General features: G+C 37.3%; 1 protein-coding gene across 1 annotated transcript in view; it reads right to left on the reverse strand.

Moving 5' to 3' along the window:
• The window catches only part of cubn (cubilin (intrinsic factor-cobalamin receptor)), a 38,456-nt gene that overhangs the window by 12,742 nt on the left and 9,644 nt on the right, over positions 1-16,070 (reverse strand). Inside the window, exons 18-44 of the mRNA XM_042751864.1 lie at positions 15,190-15,368; positions 14,938-15,103; positions 13,866-14,091; positions 13,638-13,768; positions 13,266-13,452; positions 13,027-13,187; positions 11,836-12,017; positions 11,599-11,755; positions 9,806-9,993; positions 7,617-7,776; positions 5,798-5,979; positions 4,167-4,341; positions 3,890-4,071; positions 3,651-3,807; positions 3,439-3,555; positions 3,211-3,324; positions 2,895-3,023; positions 2,671-2,803; positions 2,384-2,589; positions 1,949-2,130; positions 1,655-1,847; positions 1,355-1,552; positions 1,121-1,267; positions 845-1,035; positions 569-737; positions 295-469; positions 33-211 (exon numbers count right to left, since the gene is read on the reverse strand). Coding sequence (XP_042607798.1) covers positions 33-211; positions 295-469; positions 569-737; positions 845-1,035; positions 1,121-1,267; positions 1,355-1,552; positions 1,655-1,847; positions 1,949-2,130; positions 2,384-2,589; positions 2,671-2,803; positions 2,895-3,023; positions 3,211-3,324; positions 3,439-3,555; positions 3,651-3,807; positions 3,890-4,071; positions 4,167-4,341; positions 5,798-5,979; positions 7,617-7,776; positions 9,806-9,993; positions 11,599-11,755; positions 11,836-12,017; positions 13,027-13,187; positions 13,266-13,452; positions 13,638-13,768; positions 13,866-14,091; positions 14,938-15,103; positions 15,190-15,368 — 4,566 coding nt within the window. The remainder of the gene's footprint in view (positions 1-32; positions 212-294; positions 470-568; positions 738-844; positions 1,036-1,120; positions 1,268-1,354; positions 1,553-1,654; positions 1,848-1,948; positions 2,131-2,383; positions 2,590-2,670; positions 2,804-2,894; positions 3,024-3,210; positions 3,325-3,438; positions 3,556-3,650; positions 3,808-3,889; positions 4,072-4,166; positions 4,342-5,797; positions 5,980-7,616; positions 7,777-9,805; positions 9,994-11,598; positions 11,756-11,835; positions 12,018-13,026; positions 13,188-13,265; positions 13,453-13,637; positions 13,769-13,865; positions 14,092-14,937; positions 15,104-15,189; positions 15,369-16,070) is intronic.

A 16,070-nucleotide genomic window follows, 5' to 3' on the forward strand; every position in this document is an offset into this window, starting at 1 on the left:
TCGTAATGTCATGGGGGTTCAAAATGGATTACCAATGGAATACTTGGCTTTGAAACCAATATGTGTGATGCTGCCATCAGTTCTGAATCGTATATACATGGTGGTGCCGGATGAATGCTGTGTGGATGGGCGGGTGTTGCCACAAAGTCTGCCCATCAAAGCAGCATCTGATGTGGGACCATCACGGATCTCAATGTAATCATACATACATCTAGGACAGAAGATTATGATTACATTTAATGGTCAAACGGTTACATGTACCAAAAATAAGCAATTTGATTCTTCAAAATATACCCAGTATGAGCCTCAATGTAGAAATCATCCTCAAAGTCAAGCTGTACAGCCTCTCCATTGGGTACAGTGATTATCCATACACAGTCAATATTTTGGGGGTAGTTTGATGGATAGTTAGGAGACGTGATGTATCCTGGTGGATCTCCATCATTAAGCTCAATGAGACCACCACAAGCTGGAGACAAGCACAGAGATTTACTCGTATTATTTTAGGAATAACCATTTATAATCAAATTAATCTAAAATTTCTGGAATATTAGCTAGACTTATTCACCTGAACTGTGGGCCTCAAACACCAATTTGAAGCCACTCGCCTCATTAGAGCCATCAGAGACAAAGTGAGCATAGAGGCTATTGTCTGTGGTTTGAAATGTGGATGGAGCACTGGACCCACAGAGACGTCCTGATAGAGTCGGTGAGTTGCCATCAGGTCCGTTACGTAACTAATACAAAATAACAAACTATGATGGTCTTTTCCTTCATACGCTAAAGGACAATTTGCATGATGTACAGGCTCTGTTTTGGAACAACTTTTTCTATAATCACTCACCTCCAAGTAGTCACCTGTGCTGCAGTGGTCGCCATAACCCTGTATTTGGAAAGGACTTTGGAAGGTTACGGACACTCTAAACCCTGAGGTGACCATTACTTGCCAGTTGCAATTCATGTTGGGCTTGTAGTTCTGTGGATATTGAGGAGAACTTAGGACCCCTCTGTCTGTATGGAGGAAACCACCACAACCTGATGGAGAAGACACAAAAAATAGCTCAAACTTAGTTCACAACATCATCATGACAAGAATTTGACTCATGGACTTCTTGTTCACCTCTGGAAAAGGTGGCATTAAAGCCCCTGCCGTTAATGCTGCCATCAGAGGTGAATTGAAGGAACATGGCATCACCAGTAGAGTGCAGAGAGCCAGGCAGCTCCCGCCCACACACCTTTGTAATCAGTGGAGACAAGTTGGTGTCACCTAAAAAAAACATACCTTATATTAAGTCATGAAAGTCAATTTTGAGTTGGGATTTATGTTGAAGTCCCATTATATGACAAAACCTACCATCCCTGATGGATAGACTGTCATGGAGACACGAAACCTCATCTTCCATGTCCAGAGAAAGCAGATTAAACTCAACGATAGAATTTGGAGACCGGATCACCCATGAACAGTCAAGGTTATGCTGATACAACTCGGGCCAACCAGGAGAGAATAAGAACTGGGGATTGTCTCCTGTCATCAATGTTCCTCCACATGCTCCTGAAAAGACAAAAAATAGCAAGCGATTGTGAAATGAGACCAAGCAGCAACGTTTTTCGATTTTGAGCAAGATCTGAGAGGCAGATTTCTTAGGGAACTAACCTGGCTGTATAGTTGGCAAAGGACCGGAGCCCTGAACAGCAGTCCACTCAACCAGAAAGCCTTTCCCTCCAATCACAGTGTCAGATTTAAACTCAAGCGTTAAAGTGCTGCCTGAACTTCTTACTGGGTTGGGCAGAGTCAGGCCGCAGAACTCACCCAGAAGTAAAGCACTGGTGCTGGGACCATCATATATCTAGGGAAGGGAAGCATTAATCTTCAACCTCATCTATATCATATGCCTGCATACACTTTTTTCTGTTAATCCATTATGGCATTTTAAACAAGAGTGCAGACCTTGAGCTTGTCATAATAACAATTGTATAGGTCCTCAATGTCAATGTCCAGGAATTGAATCTGGATGTGGGAATCTGAGTCCACTGTGACGGTCCAGCGGTAGTCTGCATTGTTTGGGTAGGTGCGTGGGTAAAGCGGGGAGGCTATCTGTCCCGAGCTGCCTGTGATCTCATTTCCATACACTGAAGATGCAGAAAGAGAGTAAAGATATTCCCATGTAAGATTTTCTAACTTCAGGAGATTTTAACCAGCAAGACTTCCTTGTACAACCAAAGCCAAGGTTTTTGGTGAACAAAATGTCTATTCAGACCCAGGAAACCAGTATTAACCAACATAACCACTCAGGACTAGAATGGAAATACAGGCTAGTCTTAGTTGGTCTTTTCAGTAGGGTCCACATAAAAAAGAAAAAGGTAATCTATCACTCTGACTTACAGTGGGAGAATACTGCTCTAAATCCAGCTCCGCTGACTGAGGAGTCAGAGACAAACTTGATCCAAAGAATGTGGCCCGTTATAGAGGTATAGTTGGAAGGAAGGGAATCACCACAGAAACGTCCAACCAGAGTACCAGTGGAGTGTCCTTCACGAACCTCTAGGTAGTCACTACTGCAGTCTGAACTTTGTTGCAACTGAAACATTCTGCATCACAAAAAGTACAGTTTTTGGTTTTGATGAATCCACTACATTTGTGAGACTGATGTAACATCCTGATTTGCTTACATGAAAGACAGTTGTAGACGGTTCCCTGGGGAACTGGTGATGGTCCACACACACTCCACATTAGGTGGGTATACATCAGGATAGTTCGGACTGTTAAAAGCACCTGACTCCATATACAGATGTCCCCCACAGCCTGGAAAAACAGGTAACTAAATAGTGTTATACTTCAACCTAACTTAGGTGGAAAATTCATATGTATTTTGAAATAAATACTAAAATCTAACCTGAAGTTGAGGCCATGTAGGTTGCCCTAAAACCTTTCCTCCCTACTGAAGCATCTGAGATGAAGTTTACCACCAGGGCATTGCTGAATGAAGTGACTGGGTGTGGCAACTCATTCCCACAGTAACGACCTGGAAAAAGGTTACTAGTTATTACTAACCATAACTGCATCAGTATTTTCTGAAAAACCAAACAAAATGTGATAAAGTGCAAAAACCTAGATCTAATGTCTGATCTATACACAGATATATAGGTGATATCCTATTGCAATCAGAGTATGTCTTTGACATTTCCTCAAGGAAGAGATTTTATCTTTACCAACAGATGGGGCTTGGTAATTGTCTCCATCCAGGACCTGCACACTATCATGAGAGCAGTTACTATTCACCATCTCAACCTCAAAGTCAGTGAAGGACAAAGTCACATGATTGACTGAAAGAAATATAAGATAGTAGAGATTAGAGAATAAGACAAGTAGTTTAAAGTACAAAAAGCCTTGGTTTTGACTTTGAGATTATGGATGCCAAGTATGACCAGCGGACTTACATGGCTCCTGTGCCTGTATGATCCAGCTACAGTTCTGATTTGGTGGGTAAGAATATGGATAACGAGGAGATGCAATCTCCCCACCCACATCATCAGCTGAAATAGTGGATCCGCATGCTGGAAATCAATGAGTAGACAATGAAAATCAATGAGTAGACAGTTTAACAATGAAACAAACCATGACAAATTCAAAAAACAAAGACTGCACTCACCTTCTGAGAACTGGGCACTGAAGCCTTTACGGTTCTGACTGTGATCTGACCTGAAGCGAACATAGATGACGTTCCTTGTGGATGTAATGGGAGAAGGCCTGGAGACTCCACAAAATTTGCCCAGAAGTGGAGAAGACTCATGGTGACCATCATGGATCTAGAGAGCAGAAGTTTGCCACAATTGTTGCCACCGTGAGCATTAAATTAATCATGTGCACACAGAAAGGTCAGTAACTCACAGCGACATAATCAAAACTGCACGAGCTTTGACTTTCGAGATCCAGATCAGTGAAGTTGAAGAAGACTCGATGGCCTACGTCCACTGTGATGACCCAGGAACAGTCCACATTGTCAGGATAGTTGCTGGGATACTGCGGAGAGTGGATCTCTCCATTGGGGGCTGTGACAATCCCTCCACATCCTGAATTTTCAATGGGAAGATTTTAGCAAAGTCTCCAAAATATTGGCATATATAGTGGCATAGTGATGAATTTTCAGAATTGACAGTTGACTTACCTCCAGGAACTTCTACCCAGGTTGCGTTGAAGCCTCTGCCACTCACGACGCCATCAGATTTGAATCGAACGGTGACAGTGTTACCTGTGCTGGCCACCTGCAGAGGGTTACTGGGAGGGCGTGTGGTGCAGAGCTGGGCCAATCGTGGGGAGGAGAGGTCAGGCCCTCCGTACACCTGGATAAAGGTCAAAGGTGAGGCGATACTTACAGACTAGCCTTTTTGAAGACCAGGATAATTTCAAAATGTATTAAAGCCACTATTACGTAAAAAAAAAAAAAAAAAATCAAACCAAGTGGCTTTTTCAAAATGATACTAGAGCTTTTCTTAGACATAGCTTGACTGTTGATATCATGACTTTAAACCAACTAGTCCCAAAGATAAATGTAATTCTATTAGTAATGGACATTTTCCACCAAGTCTGACTACCAGAAAGTGTAACAATATCAAATTTGATTGAAATTTTGAACAGTAGCATACATCAACTGTTTTACATTGTGAAATGTTTTGCAAAAAAAAAGTGTGCTTGTGCTATCTCTCTTTAAGGTGAATAACCTTTTCTTTTAATTTGTCTCTTATGTGTCCAAATATTGCAAATTTCATTTTGTCTCTGTTGTCTTATTTACTGGACAGTAAGTGATGAGAATGCAAGCATGGCATGTAGAGCTGGGTAGATTAATTGTAGTCCGTTACTGATTCCAAATTACATGACAAAAATTGTAGTTAGTAACTTAATTCGCTACATTACACATTTAAGGTAATATAATCAGACTACTTTTTGATTACTTTTAGATTACTTTTAACCTAACTCGTTTATCATTTCTACCCGTTTATTATGATAATATTCTACCATACTGTAATCAATAAAAAGTAACTGTAGTCTGATTACAAGTATTTTAAAAATGTAATCTAATCTAATTACAAGTACTGTAGCTACAAATTTTTGGAATCTAATTACGTAATCCACATCACATGTAATCAGTTCTGTAAACCACAGGCCATTAAAATTAAAGCCATTTTAAAACAATATCTGGTTTTCGTCTGGCATCTGTGTGGCACAGAAAGTGTGTGTTTGTGTGCATGTGAGACTGTCTCTAAGCCCTCTCACTAAGCTCTGATTTCCAGTTAATTTCTTCCCTGTTGGCTCCATTCAGTGCTACAGTGGAGGTCAGCATTCCACAGGTCTACGCTACAAAACATACACCCACAGAGCCCAGCAGATGCCAACGGGGCACACCCATATATACACACACTTGAATTTTGATCTCATAGTGATGGACAAGTAAGCCATTCTGACTGTAGTGGAGAGAAAATCACCTAACCCTTATTTAAGGGAAATATTTAAGAATAGATATCGAGGAATACTTGCACACTTCTGGGCAGTATGTACTGTATAGTATTATTTTTAAAATATTGTTTTTAAGTATTTGAATGTAGTATGTGTCAATAAGCTCAGGAAAAACCATGCTTAATAGTTTCCAGTTCTTTCATCACACTGGGAACTGAGGGTATTGAGTGCACTGCATTGTGGGATACATTATCTCATGAAGTAGGCTCAGGTTGCAAATGCAAATGTGTATTCAATGCATACATATATATTGCTTACTGTTTTTATTTATTTATTTTTTCATACCTCCAGCTTGTCATAGTTGCAGTCAGGATGATATTCCACATCGAACTCAAGGATGGTGATGGAAATGCTACTTCCAGGGCTTGTTTGGATGTGCCAGATGCACTCACGGTTTGCTGGGTATTTGTTCGGATAGCCTGGGCTGGTGAAAGCACCAGTGGGCCCGGAGAGTTCCCCACCACAACCTGCAGGAGGTAACAGTGAGCTACTTTGACTTTTTCTTCCCCTGTTTTTAATCAGGGATCCACATGAAAGTTCAAAACAGAAATTCTTATTCAAATGTAACAATCTTTTGTATGAATAGAAGGACATGTATCAAAGTATCATGGTATTATCATCTTATATCACTGCATTATATTTTGTAAGTGTGGCATTATATTTTGTAACTTGTTTAATGTCAATTCCTGTAAAGTGTGTCTGTGTAACTGTGGTCAGGGATGCTGAAGTGTTGCATTACAGTGTACAGACAGGAAAAATGCTTCACGTCAAGCTTATCAGAGGAAATATGAAACCATATTGACCCTCACCGCAAGAAAGGCAGTAGCAACAAGACTAAAATGCGGTCAGTGTAATGTGATATTCACGAAAGATCGGTCAGAACGGATTCATTCTCTCCACCCCCACCGTCTTGATCAATAACATCAATCTCAACAGCGTCCACATGTCTGTGAGAGGACAAAGGAAGGGTGGAGCTACTTTTTTAATTTTCAAAATGGATCAACTGGCTTGAAATACTTTGTTGAATTGAGGAATTTCTACAGCACCTGCAACTCTCTCTTATTATAGGGATATTTCTATCTCTTCCATCCCTGTCTTTTCTAAATGTTTTTATTCTTTGTTTGTAATTTTTCTCTCCCTCAGCAAGGTTTTTACAGCTGCAAAGCATTGCTGTTCTTGTTACATAATAACATTACAGTGTTCATTCTCTACACATTGTGTCCATGGAAACCAAGACCATTTCCTTCCAAAAAATGACGACATCACAGACAGAGGTGCATGAATAATTAAAGGTTCAGAGCGTACGTCTCTCTCTCTCTTTACTCTGATCCTGCTCTCTGTGCAAAAATAACAGTCCACACCCTTCAGCAATGTTACTCAATGTCGCACAAGGACAGAGAAACACAAAACATCAGTTAGTGGCTCACTATCTGACACATTTATGTCTTGGTGTTTCTTCTTTGATATATGAGTAGGAGACAGATTAAATCAAACATCTGTAATGAAATTAAATGGATTCTCTGTTTTACTGTGAACAATTAATTTATCTTAGGTGTGTGACATAGCAAGAGCAAGGACAGAGCTTTATTGGTCTGTTCTCTCTAGAGGAGCGTGTAGGCTTGTTTTCCACACAGTCATTCTGGAACAGATTTTTGCTGGAAATAAGCTTATACATGTGCAGGAAATCCACTACAAATCCCAAAATTCTACAGCAACAGCAGTTGCTACATTTCATCATTCTTTACTAGAGTCATTCATCAATGGTAATCAGCTCTTTCCCTGCTGGCCAATCAAAGTGAAGCTTTCCTAAGTGATGTCACTGAGTTGCCCATTAGCACTGCTATTTGTCTTAGAGATTTAGTGACATCATCACTCAAGAGACTACAGGGGTCACTGACTTCTGGCTGCCCAGCAGTGACTCTTTACGTGTTATTTCCTTCTGTTCTGAGTAACACATCTGTCTTTCCACTGTCATACACATTTAGATGTTTCACACAATGCTTTCCATGAATGTGGTACTTTCCATGAAGTCCCAAGCAGTTTAAGCACTATTTCTGTACTTTATTTGAGGAAAGCGTACGATCAAGCGTGTATTGCATCTTACCATTCTGGTACCAGTCCATCTGAAAGCCTCTGTATGAGATGGACATGTCGGAGCGGAACACAATGTGGAGGCTGGTACCAGTGGTGGTGCTGGCTGGAGGAGGCGTGTTCCCACAGAACGTACCAATCAGAGTAGCCTGATCGTTTGGACCATCATAGAGCTAGACGGGAACAGAAAGTGAGATTATTTCTACAATACTTTCTGGTCTTTACAGTAAAAAAAAAAAAAAAAAAACGTTATGTCATGTTATATAATACATACTAAAATAGATCTGTCATGACTTTATTTTAGCTAATTGCCAAGGTAACATTTTAATTTAGTTTAACATGAACCACTAAATAACTAAAACTGAAATAAAAATCAGTAAACAGCATATTATGGAAGCCTGCTTTCACCCTAGAATAAATAAACAAGGTAATTGTGACTTTTTCTCGCAATTGCGAGTTAATATCTCACAATTCTGACTTTATTTTTTGAACTGTGACTTTATTTCTCATTATGACCAACTACAAGTTTATTACAAGTTTGCAAATCTGACGTTTTTCTCACAATTTTGAGGAAGAAGTCAGAATTGCAAGAAAGAATTTCAGTATATATGTAAAAATCAAAATATTAAAATAAAAAATTAACAGTATGTTAATGATAGTAAATAACTGTCTCTGGCTTTAATGGCTGCAGTTTTCTTGTACTTGTGTTGTTTTTATGGCTATTTATACACTCTCAAAAAAAAGGTACAAAAGCTGTCACTGGGGCGGTACCTTTTCAAAAGGTGCACTTTTGTACCTTTTAGGTACTAATATGTACACTTTAGGTACTTATGTGTATCTTTAAGGTACCAGTATGGACTATGAAAAGGTACCACCCCAATGACAGCTTTTGTACCTTTTTTTCTGAGAGCGAAGGACCTAGTTTAAATTTAGAAATTATTTAAAAATCCAGACTATATACTATATTTCTGACACTGGTTGTGATGCAAAAATGGACAATTACTTAAAATTGTAAAATTAATACATTTTGTTGAGAAAATGTACACAGCTGTCAAAACATATCAAAACCATTTACATATTGCTAAGTGCAGTGACTGTTTGTGTAATGTAATAACCTCAACAAAATAACAAGAAAATAAAACAAAAGGTAAAAACTTAGTGAATTTGAAGACTGAAGTCAGATGAAAGTGTGAAACATTGTTTCTCCTGCAGTATGTCTCAAGAATCAGTGACCTTTCACAGGAAATACAACCAATGACTACACATCAGTAATTCAGACCATCTGTTCTACTGCCTTAGGAACAAAAGTGTGCTGTAATATTGTTGGCTTGTGCACAAAATCTCACATTCCTTAAGGAAAAGGTAATCAGAGTCCAAAATATCCAACACAACTGTCTATGTATTTACCCAGCTGATGAATGCCTATCTATGGCATGAGGTTTATGAAAACAGAGCATAGCCTTCCTCAAGACTGCCTGAGGGAAAAGGCAAAAACTCGACATCTCTACAAGAGGCCCCAATGATGTCATCACTGTTTGGATCGCCATGGTGATGAGTGAACGGAGAGGAACTCAAAGTACCCATTGTACATTTCAAAGACTCTGCCAGTAAATCACTGTAGTGTAACTGAATGACAAACTGTCCAGCATGAATTACTTGAGCCCTTCACGGAGAAATAATAAGATAATACAAGCTTGAAAAGACATGTAGATGGTCCTCAAATCAGAAAAATCAGCATTCACAACCCATTTCAACTTCTCAACGTGACTTATTTCAGAGCAAAACAACATATTCAATGAGAAACTGGGCAGGGCTTGAGTCCATCCATCAGGAATTGATTGGATCATGAATAGTGGGCGTTCCATATCGACCTGAAAGCCAAAGGTCAAGTTCACCATCAAGAGCATGTCAATGCATCCTTTTCTTATTCACATGTATTGTTATTTCTCTAACCTTTTTGAGATTTCAGGCAGGAAGTAGCCTAAAACGATGCCTAAATGGCTAATTGGCTTTTAGTTAATATTAACATCCTGTGTGACCTTTGTGATCTCAACCATTAAAGGAAAGACACTTCAGAGACATGCAAAATATGACCAGAAAGTCTCTTAAGAAAGCAGATATGATCCATTTTCATTTCATGTTGACTTTCAGCAGAAAAATTGGGTACATTTTAAGATGAGGCTTGACAAAGCATGCGCTGACCTTCACATAGTCATAAGCACATCCAACGTTGTCCTCCACCTCAAAGGTTATAAAAGTGTAGTTGATGGTGTTGCCCATGGAGGCTTGGATGGTCCAGCTGCAGTTGGCACGAGATGGGTAGTCATTGGGGAAGTTCAAGCTCTCAATCTTTCCCCGGCTCCGGTTGGCGATCAGCACACCCTGGCAAACTACAGGAGAAAAGCCAGTCATGAGCTGGGAAGAATCATGTAACATCAAGAACTTTGGGGGAATATTTACACCAGTTTTAAGGCAGGAATACATTCAAACTGGTGGCATCTTGTCATAACGACTAAAGCTGGATTTGACCCTGCAGAAAAGTTTTAGAGTCTGGGAAACACACTGGCATGTGACCACTGACAGCCAAAGAAAAGGCAAAAGACTGAGAGAATGCACAAAAGAAGATAGATAGTGCTGCACTGAGCTCTAAACTGTGACATTTCACCTCCACAAACATAATTAAAACAAGACTAAAAAGCAGAGGGCCAAAACAAGTCAGTGTCCTCTGGTTGAACTCAACTGCCAAATATAAAAACATACGATTTAAAACAGCAGTAATGTTTAATTATTCACTTATAAAAAAGTACCATGTTATTCCCATGTTTTTGGGAATACACCATGGTAATACTATGGTATTCTTTTTTTTAAAGACCATTGAAATATCATGGAATACACTGCAAATATGGTTGTCTCACTCAGTATTTTTGTCTTGTTTTTCAGTACAAATTTCTTATAACTTTCAAACAATTTTCAGAAATCAAGATACAAAATGACATAAGATCATTAAATGGATAGTTCACCTAAAAATGAAAATTTTGTCGCAAGTTTCTTTCTTATGTTGAACATAAAAGAAGATATTTTGAAGAATGCTGGTAATCAAACAGTTGATGATCCCCATTGACTTCCATAGTGTTTCTTTCCCTACTGTGGAAGTCAATGGGGACCAATAACTGTTTGGTTCTTCAAAATTCTTCAAAATATCTTCTTTTGTGTTTAACATAAAAATGAAATGTACACAGCTTTGGAACAACATTTTTGGGTGAACTATTTTAATACATATTTTTTTTTTTTTAAATTAGAAATGATATGTATATAGAATTTTGGAATGTCATTTTTTCAACATTAAGTGAGTTTTTACTTAAAAAAGGAAAAGATTCTGACTATGAAAAACAAAAAGTTCAATTAACATTATTTTTTTTTTCCTCGTTAGATATTTCTCTTGTTTTTAGGCATAAACTCAAATTTGATAATTTTTCAGGAAAAAAAAAATCAGACTTAATACCTCAAGCCATTTTGCTTCTCAATTAAATGTACATTGATTTAAGAATGTTTACTGTACTGTAGAACAAGACAAAAATACTAAGTAAAAATGTTTTTTGAGTTTGAATCAAATGAACATATTTATACTAGTGCTGTCAAACGATTAATCGTGAGTAATCACATCTAAAATAAAAGTTTTTCTTTACATTATATATGTGTGTGTACTGTGTATATATAAATACACATACATAGAGTATATATTTTGTGCATGTATTTTGTGCATGTATTTACATGTATATATTTATATTTATATAATTTATATTATATACAAAGATAAAAACATATTTCTTAAATATATACATGCATGTGTGTATATTTCTGTATACATAATAAATATGCACAGTACACACACATATATAATGTAAAGAACAACTTTTATTTCGGAGGCGATTAATCACAATTAATCTTTTGACAGCACTAAATATTTTTCAGTGTTCTCTGGTTTGGTCACTCACTGGTTTGGTAGTTAGCCAGAAATCCGCCTGTGTGGATGATGCTGTCTGTACGTAGCTTCACGTACATGTTCTCTCGGGAGGAGCTGATGGGAGGAGGGATCTGATTTCCACACAGTTTGGCCACCTCAGGAGAACTGGTGCTGTCGCCATCATACACCTGAGAAAACATATACACATCAGGGAAAGATTCCAACTCAGTACCTTTCAATAGCGAACTCTAATTCGATGCTCTCTGACCGCCAAGTAGTCGTAGTTGCAGTTGATGCTGTTCTCCAGGTGAAAGTCTCCAAAGCTGAGCTCGACTGTGCTTCCTGCACTGGTTTTGATGTGCCAGTAGCATTCGGCGTTGGCGTGATACGGCAGGGGGTAGTTGGGAGAGGTGAAACCTCCCACACTTGTTGTCAGTGTCCCACCGCAACCTATAATAGAGACACATGGTAAGTCTGAGATGGTGTAATATAGTCCACTGACTATAAGGTAGCAGATAGTAGTGCTTGATATGAGCAATTCTGAAGAATAAATATTTGCTGGTTTGCAAGGGTTGTCACATTAAATATTGTTAAGACATTTCGATTTTTGTCTGAGGAACTTAATAGCAACTAATCTATAGCAGACTATCAATACCTCGGAAACAGTGTTGTACCAACATTTTAAACTAATGTTTTCTTTATAAAAAATAAAGTTGAAATAAAATAAAATATCACATTAAAAAAACAAGAACAAATGTTGCTTTGGCAACTAACTGAAAATAAGTTTAAGCTGAAGCATTAAAATTGCTAAAACAAACTATAAATGAAAATATAAATATTATTAAATTTTAAATAAATCAATCAATAAATACATACAAATATACATAACAAAATAAATAAAGCCAAACAGAACCATTGGCAAAATTACTAAAACTTAAACTATTAAAAATTATTTTCTTTTCTGAAATAGATATGAAATAAAAATTAAATATGAATATTAGACTAAAAACTTTAACTTAAAAACAATAAAAAATGAGAATGTTGCCTTGGCAACTAATTTAAATAAAATAAGTTTAAATGTAAGTATTAAAATTAATAAAACCAATAAAACTATAAATCATATATAATAAATTATATTATAAAGTATTAATACATTATAAAGTACTAAAAATAAATTAAAGCAAATATTTGAAATGAAGTCATAATAAGTTAAAAGTAAAATAAAAACTGAAAATATAAAAATAAAACCAAAGATCACTGATTTGGATATAGAAATTATGATCACAAAGTCTCCAGTCCAAATTATGTTTCTGCCCGAAAACAACACAAAAAATCAAAATAAAAAAATCAAATTGCAGTTGGTCATTTTAAATGACAGTCAGACACGTGGGCAGTTCTACACCTGACTTCATGTCAACAGTCTGGCTGATATTCATCTGATTCTATACTCAATGCATACCTGTCTGTGTGCCGTCCCAGTGGGCTCTGAATCCCCTGTAGCTGAGTGAGTGGTCAGATCTGAACTTCAGCCACAGTCTGTTGCTATGTGACACTATGATGGGTGGACCATTTGTTCCGCAATATTTACCAATCAGGGGGGATGTTTCATAGCCTCCATCTCTGTAAAAGAAAGGAAAGTGTTTGAAAACCAAAAAAGTGACCAAATCAATGACCCAAGATGCTGAAAAAGTTCCTCACCTGATCTCTAAATAGTCAAAACCACAGGAACTGAACCCCTCCAGCTCAAAATCTGTGATATTCAGCATGATCTGCATGTTGACTTCCACTATGATTTTATACACACACTCCCGATTGCTGGGGTAATTGTCGGGGTAGTTGGGTGAGCTGAGCTCCCCAGTGGGTGTCCTAAACACCTTACTGCAATCTGAATAGACAAAACATGAGATATGAGACAACATTTTGCTCCTTTGTATATCTCTACATACAGTGAAATGACAGTAAAGCTACTTGACTAGATCTGAAAAAAGTCCTAAGCTTCACTATGAGGCCTGTACTTTCATGGCTTTTCAAATGGCATTTTCATATCCAATTACTGCAATAAAATTATACCTGTGCTTGCATTGATGGAGACATATTCAGCAGAAAAGCCTTCCGCAGACAGACTGGAGTCAGAGACCAGCAGGACAGTCATCAGACTATCAGTGCTGGTTAGAGATGGAGGAACGGAGCGCCCACAGAACCTGAGCACAAAATAACCAACATTTTCCAACATATTCATTTACAAATCTTCAATTAAGGGATGACTGTGGCCTAAATCATCAAATGTTCTTGGTTTACCTGCCCATAAGCGTGCCAGTGAGCGCTGTGCCATTATCGTAGACATCCACATAGTCGTATGCGCAGTTGGTGTGATACTCCAGGTTGAAGGTTGTGAATGACAGACGGATGAGGTTGCCAGGTTCAACGGAGATATACCAGGTACAACTGGCTCCATGAGGGTACTCAGTGGGATGTCCGGGGCTGGTGAATGAACCTGTTGGTTCTGTAAGAGTCTCTCCACAACCTGCAAAAATGAACACAAGTGGTGAAATCATTTGAAAATGCTAGAATCAATGGAGAAAGTGTATGTGCTGCAGTTTTTGTTTTCATAATATTTGTGTGTGTGTACTGTGTATATTTATTAGGTCTATATAAATACTGTACATACACATACATGTATATATTTAAGAAGAATATGTTGTTTATATATTAAATATATTTATCTGTATATAAATATAAATATATACATTTTCAAAATATATACTGTATGTGAGTATTTATATGTACATACAGTACACACATATATTATGTAAACAAAAACTATTATTTTAGATGCAATTAATCACAATCAATCATTTGATAACACTAATATATATATATATATATATATATATATATATATATATATATATATATATATATATATAGATATAGATATAGATATATACAGTATATTTATATATTTTTATTTTAAAAAATACTGTAAATACTACAATAAAACCTGTTAATTGGTTAACTATAAGTTATGTTGCCATATAGGGTGAAAAACTTTAAAATCCTATTATTTGTCTTTTTTTGTTTTTGTAAAATACTGTGAAATTTATGGTTTTTGGAGATATCAGCCATGAATTATTAATTATATTTTGATAATTAATTTTTATGTTTGTTATCAGTAATGTACATTTGGGTATTTGGGTATTTAGTGTAATTTAGTTAATGTTTTTCCATTGTTATTTACTGCAAATTGAACAGAATATTTTTCATGTTGAGAATGTGCCTGCTTAGTCTTGGCAGGCAGATCACTAGGCAGTATACATAATATATTTGAACAAGCTTCTGTACATTCGAAAACAACAAAACAATAGTTCACCTTGCTCTGCAGATGCAAACTCAGCAGTAAAACCATGGTTGGAGACAGATGAATCTGTTTTGAAGCGGATGAACATGGACCTCTGGGTGGACTCCAGCATGGGAGGCATGTTAATTCCACAGTATCGACCAATCAGAGGGGAGTCTATGCTGGGACCATCTCTCACCTGAGTAAAGAGTGACGTTTCAGAAGAAATGTAAAGTGTAATCTGTATGTTGGCTGAATAGGATTAACACAATGCTAATGTTGTACCTCAACATAATCAAAGACACATGTGCTGCTTCCCTCAACGTCAAAGGTGAGGAAGTTGAGAGTGACCACATAGCCCTCGGGCTGGTTAATGACCCACTCGCACGCTTTGTTGTGGGGATAGGGGTCAGGGTGCAGGGGAGTGCGAATCTGACCGCTTCCAGAGAGGGTTCCTCCACAAGCTAGAGAAAACAGTTAAATTCTGAGATCACAAACTTTATATATCATACTAATATTAAATTATGTTCATTGAAGCTACATTAGCTTTAACATATTGGCTATCCAATTTTGTGTTTAGTCTAAGACAGGACAAAGGAAGTAAGGTAAAGTGTTAGGAGCTGTTCACACAGAATGTGGTGCTGCTTTGTCATTGTTTTGTTTTTATGCAAACACGCATTAGATGGATGTGATTGAGCGTTGCACTCATGTCTCATGGAGTGTCTCTTGCATGACCACAGCAAGTCAAAAGAAGTTGAAGTTTTAAAAACTGCATCTCTAGACCTTGCTTTTTCCCCCACTGTCCTGCCAAAACATGTTCTATGTGAATGGTTCCTAATAAGGGTGCGTGTTTTATTTGAAGCATACATCGTTCCACCAATTGAATCACACATATTCAGAAAAAAAGGGGAAAAAACCCTTAAAAATGTAAGATGTAAATATAAAATGCAATATAATTAATATTATCAACAATCTCATGTGTTTAAGACAATGCATTTAGGCCCAAGACATCCTCTGCACAAAAATGCTAACGCAAATACTTAAATTACACATCATTGAATAACAAAATTCATAGTGCAGTGTAAGCACACATAAGCGTTAATATAGTTAACTAAAACTGAAACTGAAAAATTAAAGATATTTTGTTGCTGGAAATAAAATAAATG

The sequence above is a fragment of the Cyprinus carpio genome, chromosome B24 (assembly GCF_018340385.1).
Source record: "Cyprinus carpio isolate SPL01 chromosome B24, ASM1834038v1, whole genome shotgun sequence".
In the NCBI taxonomy this organism is placed as follows: Eukaryota; Metazoa; Chordata; class Actinopteri; order Cypriniformes; family Cyprinidae; genus Cyprinus; species Cyprinus carpio.